We start from the raw sequence: 17,119 nt of genomic DNA, 5'->3' as shown, positions 1-17,119 counted from the left end.
AATTACCATACAAGGGTCTAAAAATAGGCAAATTAGTCTTATTAACCTATTCTGTTCTCCGGTCATATATGCTGGCAACTGCAGCACGTTGTTAGTGATTTTGCACCAACCTGGCTGATGTGAATATGGTTTATAGCTGCAATTTTAGTAACTGATAACTTCACATCGTGGGCAATGGTTAAGAAAAAAGAAATGTTAAACTAATATGAACGTTGGGAAGTCAAAACCCAACACAACTAGGCAAGAGTCGCTGAACCAGGCTAATATGGTATTGAACACCACAGCATTTCCCAGCAAAACATTTTGACTATAAGAGTGCTCAGTTCAACTAATGATGCCAAGATGAAACAACAAAACGGGGTGGTTCTATCCCAAGTGGAAAAGACCACCGCAAGAAAAGGGATTGGGTGCATATTATTATACCAAACAAATGGACAACCCATGCATCAAATAAAAAAACATGAGGTTTAATTCGATTATTTAGATTTCAACCCATCTTAGACAGATAGCACCATTAGTTTGATATAAGCTGTCCACCACACCCTCCTCCTCTTCTTCACCTCTGTCTTCAGCAATGTTGTCTCCCACAGAATTTCTCCCTCTCAGCATCCACTATTCCAAAAACATTTACTTACCTTTGACCCTATTTATATTCTAAAGTTCTGATTGGTGATTGAACAGTTTGGATGATCAGTGTTTAAACCTGGATAAAGGAGTGTAAACTGAGTTCAGGTTTTGATGACTTACATTAAGTGTTTTGATTGCTAGTGCTGGCTACTTTCACCACAGATGAAGTCAAAGATAGATAGAGGAGGACTCATGCTAATAGAGCTGAGTCGGGTGTGTTTCACTATTTGGCACACATGAAAAACCAAGTGACTTTGGGAAAAGTGACAGATGAAGGGGATTTTATCAGATGAACCAGTTTGAGTGTGTTAGCAAACCAAACAACTGCAGTTGTAAGTAAATCCATCCATCCATCCATCCATTTTCCAACCCGCTGAATCCAAACACAGGGTCACGGGGGTCTGCTGGAGCCAATCCCAGCCAACACAGGGCACAAGGCAGGAACCAATCCTGGGCAGGGTGCCAACCCACTGCAGGTTGTAAGTAAATGTTACTGCTAAACAATATTTTTCTTTGGTGATGGTTGATTTCTTTACTATAACTCAACAAGCGAAAGACCATACTGCATAACAAACATTTTTCTCTAATCCGATGAAAACATTAGAGTGGTGGTGTTTTCAGTTCTTTCTTTTAATGTATTGTGCAATGAATGCTCAATGTTTATATATTGACTAACTTTGTACGTGATCTGAAAGCATTGTGTGTTTTTAGTGCATTGTTTCATTTTGCCAGACCAGTCGAGGGGGTTTGTAAAGATTTGGTTTGGTGTGCTTAGCATTTTGAGAAAAAAACGGATAAGTTTCTAAAAGTGTGTCTTAGCAATTATGAAATGCTGCAATGTAAAGATTCGGAAAAAAAAACAGTTGGGTATATTGAAGATATTTAAGAGAAGAGAAGAGAAGAGAAGAGAAGAGAAGAGAAGAGAAGAGAAGAGGACAGAAGAGGAGAGGAGAGGAGAGAACGACGGAGATGTTCAGTCGAACACTTTGTTATAATTCCCACTACCGCGCAGGTGCTCGCAAGTTTTCGCGTTGAGCTGCAAACTTATACAGTATTGTATCAAATTAATATAACAAAAGTCTGTCAATTGCTGCCATGACGACAGTACACTTGTGCGTTTTAGATTTGCTGCTGAGGGGAGTGTGAACAGCTGGGAATGCTTTGAAGAGAGAAGACGGTCAGCCTTACAACCTGAAAGTGAGGGAGAGAGAGAGAGAAGGAGGGAGGGAGGGAGTGAGGGAGAGTCAGAGAGAGAGAGAGAGAGAGAGAGAGGGGAAGAGAGAGAGAGAGAGCGCTGCAGCACAGTACTCACTTCTCATGAAAAAGGATTCAGGTCTACAGATACATCGCTATTTTCTCACCTACATCGTCCGTAAGGAAACGGTGGCCATTCAGCCGGATCCACGCGCCCAGCACCAATGCCTTGCTACGTGTATATGTATAAATAGGGCAGGCGCGCTCTCCCTCACACTTGTGTGTGTGTGTCTATTTGTGTGCACTCACTCTATCTCTCAGTATACATCCATACACGTATAGGACGCAGTGAAACCTCTGGATTTATTTATTGTTTTCCTTTTATATGAAGGTGCCCATTTTATTCCAAGGAATTCTACTCCATGTTCAGCGTTGGATCTCTGGCTTTTTGGTAATCGGGACCTGAAGTGTCTGCTGCACCTTGCGCAATTTTCCTTTTCGCCTCGTCTCTCGGAGCGCTGGAGACGGGCTGCACGAACGAGAAGCTGTGTCCTCTTCACTAATCTGCTCATTATCTTTTGGCGTTCTTTTCGGTGTTTTAAAACCGTTTCGCTCACTGATGTTTGAACTGTAGAAAAAAAAAAGTCGCATTGGTGATTTACAGATTGACGCGGATCGGGAAATTATTAATATTATTTAGAATTTTTTTCCACAGTACTTTTGGATATTTATCGTCTACTTAAAGCAACACGACTCCTTTTCACCTGCGAAGAAGGCAACAGCTCTGGAATTGATACTATAAAGTTTTTGTTTTTTTTTTATGCTTAACTTTTTACCTTTCGTTCTATTTGCCATTTTCTCAACCTTTTAATCTTCCGTCTACACTCTGAAGGAAATTATATTACAACTTTTCCACCCCTCTTGGTGGACTGGGAGTTTCATTGTGGCTCAAGATGGGTATTTGTGGCTATTTAGTGCTATCCTGGAAGTGCCTGGTTGTGCTGTCTCTCAGGCTGCTGTTTCTTGTACCCGCAGGAGTGCCGGTGCGAAGCGGGGACTCTCCCTTCCCCAAAGCCATGGACAACGTCACGGTCAGACAAGGAGAAAATGCTGTCCTCAGGTAGGGCATGGCTTTATTTATTTATTTATGGCTGGGCTGCATTTTTTATTTCTTTAAAAGCTGGCGTGATTGATACCAGTTCGTATATTGTTTTCCTTCTTTCTGCAATAAGTTGGGCGAAAATCATAAACCTGAATTTGCACCAAGCTTACTTTGTAATATTGATCTTCAGGCAATTTGCATTACAGGATGGATAGTTATATATGTTAAATCTTCACTTTCTGGAGTTGTGGCGATATACATAAGTCTAAATGCACATCAACTTTACAAATTAAAAGCTAGCTGCAAAGAAAAGGAGGACTAGCAGCGAGATTACTTCTAAAGATGGCTAGAATCAATAGTTTTTAGATATGGAAGACAGACCCCGAAACGTATTGTAATATCATTTAGCATATGAAGTGATCGATTCTTAATGCTACGATGAATTAAATAATCAAAAACGACATTTATTCGTTTGGAAGCTGCAGTCATAGCTAACTGAATAGCCAAGTCTCATAAAGTTATGTCAGTTTATAACAGCGAGAAGCAGCACATAAGATCACCCCGCTCCTCCCAGCGCTCCATCTGATATTTAAGAACATATAGTTAAGGTGAATGGAGGTTGCATTTAGTTTTCTCTGCTTCTGAAAACGTTGCTGACCTTGTCATTTACACCGTATGAAGCATCGACGTCTTGATGATAAATGGCAACAGACGTGCATGAGATGTTTGGGTCCATGTTGTTTATTTCTTAGTGCTGCTGTGCAAAGAACATGTGAAGAGGGAAGGCACCTTTGATGTTAGAGAAAGCGCCACTCTTCTTTCTTAATTGCCGTTTGGATGTTGTTTATTGTAATCAGATGTAGTAGCGGTAATAATTAGAAGCACGCTATGTGCACACGACCTAAAATCTTATCAGAGACGGCACGGAATCTTATCAGCTGTCTCATCTGTCAAATCTATCTGCAGTACAGTAGGGGTGCAACTTGTACGGGGAGCTTTTACAGGTTCTGTTGCGTCAGTTACTGGAAAGATGATAATTATCTGAGGTAGAGCAAACTGGTGTTTATGTATTTCATTTAATCAATCGATTAATCTACATATATCTGCAGAGCGTATAGCCTGGAAACTGAAGCGTCCAAAAGTCATCTTGATGATCCTCGTTATAGGGATCGGGAGCCGAGCAGTGGTTTGGAAGTGTTTGTACTGAGTAAGAAAAAATGTTTGTATTTATAACAGATACGTTATTTTGAATCTTTAATCATGTTGTAATGTCAATGGTAATCAGTTGCATGTCACCACAATGTGATATAATCTAACTTTTACATATGGTAACAAATCTAATGAGCCGATCGTAGTCTTGTAAGGGTCCGGAAATGGCTTCATTTCCAGAATATACGTAAACACTCCATAGGCAAGACTACACTTTAGGTGTACGTAATACGAAAATGATCAGCCTATCAGCTAAGTTAAAGCCAGATCTAATCTTGAAGGCGGACATAATCAATAAAATCGTGTTTCTTGATAAAAGTAAAGCTGAGTTTATAATAATAATAATAACGTCATATTCAATAACGTATTATTAGTTTGTCTCTTTTCTTTCGCAATGACTAGAAACCGGGAAAATAAGAGAAAGTGAAAGTGCGAAATAGTGTGTAACTCACCAGTACTCTCAGTATCATCCATCTAACAGTGGTAAATCAATAAACATTAATATCTTTAGTTTAGTTGTTTACTTATTTACTTATTGAAGTATTTATTTCAGTCTATCACATGATGTTGATTCACATGGTGTAGATGTAAATATGAGCATCGATACCATCAGAGGTTAAATTGAGGAAGGAGACCTCTAAGAGCACTCTCTGTTGTCACTTCTTTCTTTCTTTCTTTCTTTCTTTCTTTCTTTCTTTCTTTCTTTCTTTCTTTCTTTCTTTCTTTCTTTCTTTCTTTCTTATAGTGCCTTTCATAACCTCTATCATCCTTTCTTTCTCTCATCATCTGTTCTCTGTTCTGTATAGTGCCATTCATGGAGCAATTCCCATTGTTTTCTCTCATACTATTAATATTTTTCCTTTAATAAGCGCATGCCACTGAAAGGGTGCGTAGACAGATAACGGTAGCACGAGACTGAGAGTATTGGCGTCAAAGTTATAAAGATATCACAGAATAAAAGTATTGATTTTCATTTTACACAGCAACATATGAATAAGTGTGTACGTCTGAATGGGTGTGCCTTACAATCTATCAGAAATTACCCAGTTATGCTCTTACCCTGTTTGCTTGTTTATCTATATAGAAGTTGCATGTCTGGCTGTGTCTGTCAGCTATGCAAATCCACATCGCTGAATCTCTTTCAGCCAAATTTTGCGCACATTCCCCACTTATACAGGGTAAGGCCATAGGCTACGTTTTGTTCTAAATTTTAGTCAGTGTCCCCATCTGTGCCCGATCCCCCTACTCTGCTTGTAAAAACTGCATTCAGGTAAATATGTGGAATCTTACATAAACGAGTTTCATTTGCTCGAAGAAGCAGGGAATGGCCAATCTTCACTCCTGTCAACTTCCTTCACTAGTGCCCAATTATTGTGGTCTTCAAAAGACACTGGAATACCATTGCTTTTCATTATCTACTGTATATGGATGATAAATTACGAATTAGTCACCAGCACACAGGTCACTACAGAAAGCCCACCTAGCTTAATAAGGCAGCCTTAGAGATGTCGGTGTTTTGTCATTATGATACTTTGAACGTTCAACTAGTTGGGCGTTGTTAATACGCACTTCTGCTCTTCAGAACGACTCCGATTTCATCCACTTCAGGTGTCATACCATTTCACCATAATAAGTGAATCACACATCACTTAGGGCAAAATCGGACACACACAGTCACAACTTCGATCGCTGCTATCGTGTTCTATTTGATGCGATTTGCCAAGTTGTGTAGTAATAATCACTGCGTTCAGTCTCTGCAACCAAATCAACTGAAGAATCAATCTACACTCCTTTATTTAGCTACATCTAAATCTAAGATTACATAAATAAAGACTCCTCTAAACAGTAGACTATGCTGCATGCTCTCTCCTTACTGTTTTCTTTCTTTCTTTCTTTCTTTCTTTCTTTCTTTCTTTCTTTCTTTCTTTCTTTCTTTCTTTCTTTCTTTCTTTCTTGTGAACAAATTTGAAAGATGTCAACGCATACATTACTTCAGCCACAACAGAATCTTTAGTTCAATCGTGAACCTGCAGCTTTTATTTTTCTTTCACTAGCAAGACGCTTCGGAATGTTAATTTTAAGCATCGCTTCCAGTTTCATTCATCATCTTAATTTACTGAGGTGATAAACGTCACCTTATCGACAGGCTCGCGGATAAAACCTTTGCCGAAGTTTTAAAGCGCTGACCCTGTCAGTAATTCGTCTGTTCTCTTTTCGGAAGAGATTACACGCTGTTTTGATCCCTAGTAATAATACGCACGCTTACTTTATCTTAATGTCAATTTCCCAGAAAGGTGCTGGTGAGGTTTTTTTTTTATTATTATTTTTTATTTTTTCGCCAATAGCCTGTTCATTTTTATTTTTCATAAGCATTTGCAATGTGCTTGAACAGCGTTCCCATGCTGCGGACGCCGCACTGACGCTCACTAGCCGATAGAGGGCGCATGCTGCTCAGCTGCTGATCTCATTGTACCTGCTGGCTGTGACTTTGAAAGAAGCAGGCTGGCGCTGCTCGATCCAAGGCTGAGGTCTTTTAGTCGTAATAAACTGTTGACATATTTATTTTAGAAAGTCGACACATTATAAGTTATTATTTTTGTTTATTTGCCTTCAACTTTTATTTAAATTCAGGAATAAACTCTAGCAATTAAAATGCCCTGTTGTGTACACACATTCAAATACTGTACAAATTCCAGTGGTCTTGGTGGTGTCACTTTAAACTATATGATTATTATTACTCATTTGTTTAGCTGTTTATGGACGCTTTTCTCAGTTAATGCAAACACACACGCGCGCGCGCATGTATACACGCACGCACACAGACACACGCAGTTTGCGCTTTAGATTTAACGCAATCCAAACATCGAGTCAATACTGGCTTTGGAGTCCGTGCCCAGTGTGTGTGTTCTGGGCTGGCACCACCATACCTGCCACATCTAGCTGTGTGAAACAGGCGAATTTCCTAATCCCACTCCAATCCCAAATTGCCGTCGTGTTTAGATTTGCCCCGGTTTGCCAACCAGTGGCACCATTAAAGTGAAGGGATGGGAACGTAAACTGAAACCGTGTGTCGAGAAGCGAATGAAAACAGACCTTTATGCAGGTATATGTCGACTAGACGAGAAGAAACGAGGAGATCCGAGCGTTGCCGAGGAGCACAGAAGCGCTGGATAAGTGTGCAGCTTTTTCTGCAGCAGGACCACCTTTCTGAGGACAATGCCAGTAACACATGAGAAAGAAAATGGAATTAATCACTTCATTGCTCAAAACCCAGTCTGTGTTACGCTGCCCTATATGTCCTAACCCTTTGTTCGTTTATTTTCGTTTGTAATCGCACATTTTAATTGGTAATCAGTTTGTCAGTGGATGCTGCAAGGTAGATGTAAATACCGGACTGGATGCACATCAGATTCCTTTTGAGATGTTGGCAGGTCTCACATTACAAGAATTTCAAAGATGAGTGAAGTACTAGGGTGTTGTGTTAGCCATTATGAATTTAGAGAAACGCCAAGCAAAATGACACCTTTTATTGGCTAACTAAAAAGATTGCGATATGCAAGCTTTCGAGGCAACTCAGGCCCCTTCTTCAGGCAAGATGTAATCTTGTGAAACGAACCAAAAAGTAGACATTTAAATAGAGGGACTGGCACGCTATTATGTGGTATATAAATAAAATTTATTATTATTATTATTATTTAGTGCCTAGGTAGACGGGCACACTTATTTTATTGCATATACTTTCTTTGTTCTTGTCAGGCTCTGCTTGAACTGGACATTTTTGTTTTTAAATTAGACTATAATTTGGAAGTTTTTTTTTTTTTTAATGCCGACATGGTCTTTATTGGTAGTTTGGGACGCCTTTCCACCATCTAGCACTTAGTGCAGTGACCTAATGAGCGCTCGTCAATCAGCTTTAAAGAAGAAAACATCACTTTACTGCCTGCATGGAGAACTTCATCTTTTGCCTTTTCTTGTTTCTGACGTCGACTCGAGTTTTGTTCCTGATGATAAAGTTTGCCGGCTGTAGTTTCTTTAATTCTGCTATATGTGCCCATGCCTTTGCCATTCTGCCAACATTCCTCCTTTAACTGGACATTAAAATTAACAGTTGAGAAATAGAGTTACTTACCAGAAATCCTCCGTTATAAAAGTCTGCTGCTGAAAATGACCAGACCTGTATAGCCACGTCCACTCCACTCGAGAAAGTGTTCTTCTTTTTTGGCACGCTGGAAAGTTCGACTGGAAGAATATACAAACAGCCACACACACACAGCACATCCATCCATCCATCCATCCATTGTCTCCCGCTTATCCGAGGTCGGGTCGCGGGGGCAGCAGCTTGAGCAGAGATGCCCAGACTTCCCTCTCCCCGGCCACTTCTTCTAGCTCTTCCGGGAGAATCCCAAGGCGTTCCCAGGCCAGTCGAGAGACATAGTCCCTCCAACGTGTCCTGGGTCTTCCCTGGGGCCTCCTCCCGGTTGGACGTGACCGGAACACCTCACCAGGGAGGCGTCCAGGAGGCATCCTGATCAGATGCCCGAGCCACCTCATCTGACTCCTCTCGATGCAGAGGAGCAGCGGCTCTACTCTGAGCCCCTCCCGGATGACTGAGCTTCTCACCCTATCTTTAAGGGAAAGCTCAGACACCCTGCGGAGGAAACTCATTTCAGCCGCTTGTATTCGCGATCTCGTTCTTTCGGTCACTACCCATAGTTCATGACCATAGGTGAGGGTAGGAACATAGATCGACTGGTAAATTGAGAGCTTTGCCTTGCGGCTCAGCTCCTTTTTCACCACGACAGACCGATGCAGCGCCCGCATTACTGCGGATGCCGCACCGATCCGCCTGTCGATCTCACGCTCCATTCTTCCCTCACTCGTGAACAAGATCCCGAGATACTTGAACTCCTCCACTTGAGGCAGGATCTCGCTACCAACCCTGAGAGGGCACTCCATCCTTTTCCGGCTGAGGACCATGGTCTCGGATTTGGAGGTGCTGATTCTCATCCCAGCCGCTTCACACTCGGCTACGAACCGATCCAGAGAGAGCTGAAGATCACGGCCTGATGAAGCAAACAGGACAACATCATCTGCAAAAAGCAGTGACCCAATCCTGAGCCCACCAAACCGGACCCCCTCAACGCCCTGGCTGCGCCTAGAAATTCTGTCCATAAAAGTTATGAACAGAATCGGTGACAAAGGGCAGCCCTGGCGGAGTCCAACTCTCACTGGAAACGGGTTCGACTTACTGCCGGCAATGCGGACCAAGCTCTGGCACCGATCGTACAGGGACCGAACAGCCCTTATCAGGGGGGCCGGTACCTCATACTCTCGGAGTACCCCCCACAGGATTCCCCGAGGGACACGGTCGAATGCCTTTTCCAAGTCCACAAAACACATGTAGACTGGTTGGGCAAACTCCCATGCACCCTCCAGGACCCTGCTAAGGGTATAGAGCTGGTCCACACAGCACATGAACAACCTAAAATATTAGGGTAATTGAAATAGAATTTTTATGTTTATTCCCTTCACCATAACTTACTTTGGTACAAACATTTTTTTTTTACTTTGATTGAGATCTGAAACCAAATTTTTCAAGCTACAACACTCTATCTATCTATCTATCTATCTATCTATCTATCTATCTATCTATCTATCTATCTATCTATCTATCTATCTATCTATCTATCTATCTATCTATCTATCTATCTATCTATCTATCTATCTAAATGACTAATCTTCAGTTGCTTGAAAGAGAAAATTACGTTGCATGAACAACATCAATGTTATACTTTTTTCAGTGTACAGATTTCTTTTCTCCTCCACAATCAGAAACTCAATGACAACAGATGGTGGCCATATAGATACCAATCATCAGACATGACATTTTAGGGTCTTCTCCTTAAACAGTATTATTATTATGATCTGGCTGACCCCTTTACCCATGCACACACTCTTAAAACTATTGGTTCTTTAATAGCACTTTCTGGTTCTTTATCGGGTTGTGTGGTTGTTTGCTTGACAAAGCACCTTTTCCTTTTGACAACAGTTCTTTGCATATAAAGTTGGTTCTTTCTGCTTTGGAAAACTTTCTAATATGTATAAAAAAACTGAAATCTCAAATGTATGATAGCATACCTAACAGGACACTAACAGATTAAAATAACAGTGTGATTGTATGTGGCAAGAGTCCTTTCAAATCTCTTATCATCTATTCATGGTTATCTGCTCTGTGGATGCTCTTACAGATTTAAATACATAAAGGTTCTGTCTGGAACATTCTCAGGGTTCTTTTGGGAGCCAAAAGTGGTTCCCCTATGGCATCACTCTGAAGAACCAATGTGGCACCTTGAATTTTTAAGAATGTATGGTGATTTGCAAGACAAAGATACGACGCAAATATATTTTTGCTGTCCCTGAATACACAACAAATACGATGTAGTAGTGGGTAACGCTGGCACCTCACAGATCCAGCATGCTGGGTTTGAATCCTGTGGATTTGGCATCTTCTTGTTGTTTTCTGGATGTGTTTTTGTTTTCTCAGGTAGTAAACCTTGCCCCCCATGAAATTAGTAACAATGACTGGAGATTCAAGCTTAACATTGAGTGGATGTGTGCATTAGTGGGCACTGAAATGGATTGGCACCGAGTGCTGATGTCTGCTGCCTTACTCTCCCAGAAACACCAACAATTCTTTTTTCTTTGTCTCACATTTTCTCCTCCACATCTCCTAGGTGAGCTTTGCCTGACTCCACTCCTGTCTCCGAGTCATCTGGGGAAGGTGAAGCACTCATTTTTAATCTGGACCTGGGAGTACATCCGGTGCTACAACATTTCACTTTTGGGTCTGAAAGGACCTCTCCCTGACCCAAATAAAAACGTGAAATATCACATTGATATCACTATTCAGTCCCTTTGCTATGACACTTGAAATTGGGCTCAGGTGTAATCTACTCCTTTAATCACCATTGAGATGTTTCTACATGTTGTTTGGAGTCCACCTGTGGTCAGTTCACTTTACTAGACCTTTCCATGGAAGGTCCCAGAGTTGACAGAGTATATCAGAACAAAAACCAAGCCATGTGGTCAAAGGAATTACCAGCAGAGCTTGGAAATACGATTCCGTCAAGTCACAGATCTTGGGAAGGCTGCAAAAAATTCCTGCAGCATTAAAGGTTCCTTAGATCACAGTTGCCTGTGTAAGTCTTAAATGGAAATACAACTCTTCCTAGACCTGGCCAGCTAGGCTTACTTGGAAATCATGGGAGAAGGCCTTGTAAGAAAAGAGACCAAGAACCTGAGGATCATTCTGGTTGAGCTCCAGGGGACTGGTGTGGAGATGGGAGAAACTTTCACAAAGACACTGGAACACTTTACCAATCTGGGCTTTAGGGCACAGCAGAGATACAGAAGTCTCTCCTCTTTGAAAGAAACATGAGTTTGGAGTTAAAAAAAAAAATGACAGCCAAGGAACTCCCTGACTGTGAAAGACAAGATGCTCTGGTCTGATGAAACCAAGGTTAGTGTTATGTCTGGAGGAATCTAAGTAGAGCTCATCATCTGTGCAATACAAATCCAATGGTGAGCCATGGTGGTGGCAGCATCATGCTCTGGGACTATTTTTCAGATACAGGGATTAGGAAACTAGACACGGACAAGGCAAAGCTTAACAGAGTAACGTTCAGAGATATCCTTCCTGAAATTCTTCTTTAGAGTGCTTTGGACCTCAGACTGGGCTGAAGGTTCAACATCCACCAGAACAACGACCCAAAGCAAAGACAGCACAGGAATGGCTTAGGGTTAACTCTGTGAATGTTCTTGAATGACCCAACCAGAGAACCACAGAATTGAACTCAACTGAACATCTGTGAGTTGATCACCCATGATCTTCATCCAATATGACAGAGCTTGAGAGGATCTACAGAGAAGAATGGCAGGAAATCCTGTGATGATGTGGGTTCTGCTCCACGCTCCCATCGGCTGTTAGGGAGCCCTTGAACCCAACACCGTCGGTAATGTCACCGATGAGCTAGACAGTGAGGTAATAACAATGAGCAAGGGGATGGTAGAAGTGCAAAAGTGCTTTTATTAAAAGAATCAAATGTTCAAGCAAAGTGCTGTTCAGTTCAATAATCTTCATTAAATAAATAATCCATAAAACAGTTGTGAAATGGAGGTTAAAACCAATAGAAAAACTCTTTTAAAAACCACGAGGTAAAATAGTACAGGAAGCAACAATGTTAAAACCAAAAAGCCCGGTGTCTTCTGTTTAGCCTGGCGCCTCCGCTGCTACACCCATCTGGTCTGTTCTACAAGAGAGTCGCCCTACATGCAGCTGACCTTCTCTCTGCCTGCTTCAGCTGTTTGGACCGCCTCACTGACCCCTGGCTCCGGTAGGCTCCTCCAGACAGCGACTTGGGTTCCACAGCGACCGGGGAGCCCACGCTGGGGAATACACACCCCAAGTCCAACTCCCGCTGCCTTCCGCGGCCTTATGCGGAGAGTCATCCACCTGCCGGTCACTCCGTCCTTCAGAATCAACTCTGCGGGAGCGACCGCTACTGCTACTCCTCGGGTGTGGGCCCAACACCCAGGCTCACTGTTCAGCTGCACGCGAGCCTGCACTCGCTCGCTCTCCTCCACCAGCTTTCTCTCTCTCCACTACTTCCTGCCTCCTTCTGCAACCTCCTTTTCTTTCCTTTTCTCTTCTACTTCTTTCTCCCCTTTAACCTGCTCACGCTTCTCTATATATGCGGAGAGGACATGGCAGCTGCAGCCCATTAGCCACAGGAACGATCACGGATGTGGGCAGTCTCTCACCTATGCACTTAGGTGAGAAATGCCCACACCGCAGATCGCCCTGCGGCTCGCTACAGTCACCACGGCCCCTCACTAAGCCGTGAGGGCAGCAATTATTTATTTAAAACAAAACGGCCTTTGCTGGGAGAGCTGTGGACCCATAACAAATCCCCAATCCAGGCACGTGAAGCTTATTGGGTGAAACTCCAGGAGACTCCAGGCTGCAGTCACTGCCAAGTAAAGACCTGGGTCTGAATATGAGTGACATTGTCATAGCTCAGTGTTTTACTTTTAATAAATAGGAAAAAAGTTCTAAAATTTTGTTTTTGCTTTGCTATTTTAGGGAATTGAGTGTTTGTAGATGTGGGGAAAAATCCACACAGCCATAGGAATAACGTGCAGCCTCCTCATAGATAACATGTGGTGCGCGTTATTTGAACTGGGGGCACTTCAGTTATTAGACAGCTATACCACTCTGCCACCTTAATGACATCCCACCATTGTTGTGACTTTATTCAAGAAGCAGCATACGGTAGTTTGGGGGCAGCTGTCTCCATAGGGCTCTCTTTTAACTCAACGGTTCTGATTTCCTCACCAAGATCCAGACTGTTTCTGTATCCACTCTGTGCCCCCATTATCGTTAAGCTGTGGGGTCTTTTTCTGTTAAAAAAAGCTGTAGAACAGGGAAAGGGACAGAAAAAAATGACAATTAAAAAGTTAACGAAGTTATTAAAGGGACTTCATTTTTCTAGGGAGCCAATGGGCACATTGTATTCAGCACTGGCATGAGTGCCCAGCCAGTTTGTTTCTTCCTCGTCGCGGTTTATTGCCGAGGCTCTTTAGATATTTAGTATAATTTAATGCAGCCATGCTCTGACAGTCTCTTACGTTCCCACTCGGAGGTTTAATGTGCCTCAGCCTCATGTTTCATGTATAGCTTTACTGCACGAGCTATTATCACAAAAGAGAGAGAGCGAGAGAGCGAGAGAGAGAGTTATTTCCTTAAACTATTATACTTCTCTCTTTAATGCGTCTGGTGACCTTGCAGCATCAAGCCAAACATGCCTTCCACTTCGCGTGATAAGCCTGATGATTTCTGAAAGGCTGTCATTCAGGATGAGCTCCGCGCCTAGCAGAGCGCCTCTGCCGCAAATGTTAACATGAAGCCCACAATCAGTTCTCAGAATGACATGGAGGCTTTTACTGTTTTCCTATTTTTTGCATTTCCTCAGAGTCGTGTGTAATGTTCTTCTAATCACCAGCTAAAGCAGCAGCCTGTGGATTCATTTGACCATCAGTGACTTCACAGTTTATGCGCTTTGATGGAGTAATGAGTATGGAGACAAATAATATTGCGAGTGAGTGGTTGGGATAGAAATAATTGTACTGTTTATGTAAAAATCAATGAAAGAAAGATCGATTTTAAGCTTGGGAGTTTCTTCTAAAAAGTTGACCTGAGCTTTACCAGTCCTTCTGTCTTACCCTCCTTTCTTTCTTCCTCACATTCACCTAACCCAGTTCAGATTTGCAGGCTGGTTAGGAGCTTATTTCAGCAGCGCTGGGAATGAAGCTAAAATCATTCACCTACAGGATGCCCGTGCATTGCAGGGCACACTTACACACACACACACCCACAATCCAGTTATGTGAGGTTCAACAACATTGCTTTGAGGGTCCTGTGAAATGTCTTTTGATCAGGCCAACAACTTTCGCAGGGATGAAACATAGTGAAGAAAATGGATTGAAGCGCTCAAAGGAGATAAAGGACCACATGTTTATATATACAGTGGCAGCATTTACGCTTGTCGAACTGTACTACCATACCAGAAATCGATAGTTATGTCTGTCAGTCTGTGGTTAAACTGTTAAACCCTAAACCCATCGAACCCCTAACCCTAACGTCTGTGGTAAAACTGCACTGACATCATGGTGCTGCGGCTCTGCACAGAGGTGATATCATCAAAAACTCCACCCGCCTGATTTTATAGGCGTGTTCCTTAGCACAAGAGAACGTGACGCAATTGCGATGTGAGCACGTACAGCAGCCATTAACAGTGCAGATCGATAAGCAGAACATTTCAACAGAACACCAGCTCTTTAAATGTGATGAACACATCAGGTTTACATGCATCCTTGTGGGTCTTCAGCCAATCTCTGTTATGAAATGCAAGTAACAAATGTTTAGGAGATAGCTCTTATTTTGAAATGTCCCATGGATGCCACTATTATTTTGAAAAGTTCTCTCTGTGTGTAACTTGAGGTGAGCTACAGACCTCCAGAGCGCTTCTCTGTTGAGGAGCCAATCAAATTGCTCACACGACTTGACGTTTAGCGCCATTTGCATTTTATATCAGTGATGTCACGTGACACACCCGGTCATGTGTGTCTTTTTTAACACACCCATTTTGAAGGTGTACCTTGCACTTTGTTCTCATAAGACATCTTTTCACTATGGTTAAGGTTAGGGTTATGGGAGAGTTATATGACTCATGAATAATTTAGTAAAGCCACCTATCAAGTAGAGACACTGTCTTGTACTGATGCGAGCTTCTCAGATTTTCTGCTGTATGTGCTATCTGATTGGCTGTTCAGCAGAGCTCCTTAATCACAACTAGACCCTTCTCCGTGTTTCAGTGCAAAGCATCTATTTGCAGAAGTCAGTGCAGTTTTAGGGCAGATGTTTGTATACATGCAGGATAGAACTTTTATACCTCAGATAGAAAAAGATGGAGAGGTCTATAGATAGATAGATAGATAGATAGATAGATAGATAGATAGATAGATAGATAGATAGATAGATAGATAGATAGATAGATAGATAGATAGATAGATACTTTATTAATCCCAAGGGGAAATTCAAACTGCTGTGTAGACATGTACATACAGACAGTAAATACTAGTTTACATATTGGAAATTCCACATAAATTTCCTTCGAACTCAGAGCTACAAGTCGAACAATTTGGAAAGAAAAACAAAGCTACCTGATTTCTTCAAGTTGTGACGTATTCCTGACTTGTCACCTTAGTCAATCATGTAAAATAAAAAATACATCTCGTTTTTGTGGTCAAATCAGCCCCTTTCACACTTCTGTATCTTTTGTTGCTGACAAGTAAACGCTTTTCTGCTTATCTAAAACAACAGCAGAATTATAAAAGAAGAGCTTCTCTAATGTCCTTCTGTCTTCAAATTCTAAATAAGCTGAGTCTAAACAGCTTTCACAGGGATGAAACATAGTGAAGAAAATGGAGTCAAGCACTCAAAGGAGATAAAGTACCGCATTTTTATATATACAGTGGCAGCATTTACATTTGTCGAACTGTACTACCGTACCAGAAATCAATAGTTATGTCTGTCAGTCTATAGTTAAACTGTTAAACCCTAACCCCATGAAACCCCTAACCCTAACTTCTGTCGTAAAACTGCACTGACATCATGGTGCTGCGGCTCTGCACAGAGGTGATATCATCAAAAACTCCAGCCGCCTGATTTTATAGGTGTGTTTCTTATCACGAGAGAACGTGATGAAATTGCTATGTGAGCACGTACAGCAACCATTAACAGTGCAGCCCGATAAGTAGAACATTTCAACAGAACTCCAGCTCATTAAATCTGACGAGCACATCAAGTTTACATGCAGCCTTAAGAGTGATGCAGTCTTTTTCTTTTGCTGGAACAACTTTGGTGTCGTACTGACATCGGGATTATCTTTAGTGAAGACCAAAGGCTTGTCTTGAAGTTTATGTGTGAGAGTCTGTGATGACGGTAAACTTCTCAATGGAACAAAATTAGGCAACATGTCCTGCACCTGATCTGTGTACACAACATAATGAAACTGCAATACAATTATTTTTAATTTCTGAATAACAATATGAACACTAAATTTAAATGCTACAGGGTCACGCGTTTAATGTCAGGAAGTTAATAACTCGCAAACAGCAAACATGAAAAAACCTTTGGAAACAACATGAAGATCGATGGTTGCTAGGTAAATGTACTGTAGATCAAATGTGGTTATTTTATAAGGTTACAGCTCATTTTCTGTGTTTATTCTATATTATAGTATATTGAAATCTGTCAAAACAAAGCAAGCTAATGTTACATATAAATAGAAAAACAAATCTGCTGAAACTGTTAGCATACTGGCATAAGACAGTTATCAAATTTATCTTGGTAGTTATAACAGAATT

General features: G+C 41.6%; 1 protein-coding gene across 1 annotated transcript in view; it reads left to right on the top strand.

Moving 5' to 3' along the window:
* Positions 1–1,899: 1,899 nt before the first annotated feature.
* The window catches only part of LOC114658250 (opioid-binding protein/cell adhesion molecule-like), an 820,579-nt gene continuing 805,359 nt past the window's right edge, over positions 1,900–17,119 (top strand). Inside the window, exon 1 of the mRNA XM_028810399.2 lies at positions 1,900–2,941. Within this exon, the coding sequence (XP_028666232.1) occupies positions 2,775–2,941 (167 nt within the window). The 5' untranslated portion in view covers positions 1,900–2,774. The remainder of the gene's footprint in view (positions 2,942–17,119) is intronic.

The sequence above is a fragment of the Erpetoichthys calabaricus genome, chromosome 9, assembly GCF_900747795.2.
Source record: "Erpetoichthys calabaricus chromosome 9, fErpCal1.3, whole genome shotgun sequence".
NCBI classification, from domain to species: domain Eukaryota; kingdom Metazoa; phylum Chordata; class Cladistia; order Polypteriformes; family Polypteridae; genus Erpetoichthys; species Erpetoichthys calabaricus.
This window is presented reverse-complemented; position numbering and strand designations above follow the sequence as displayed.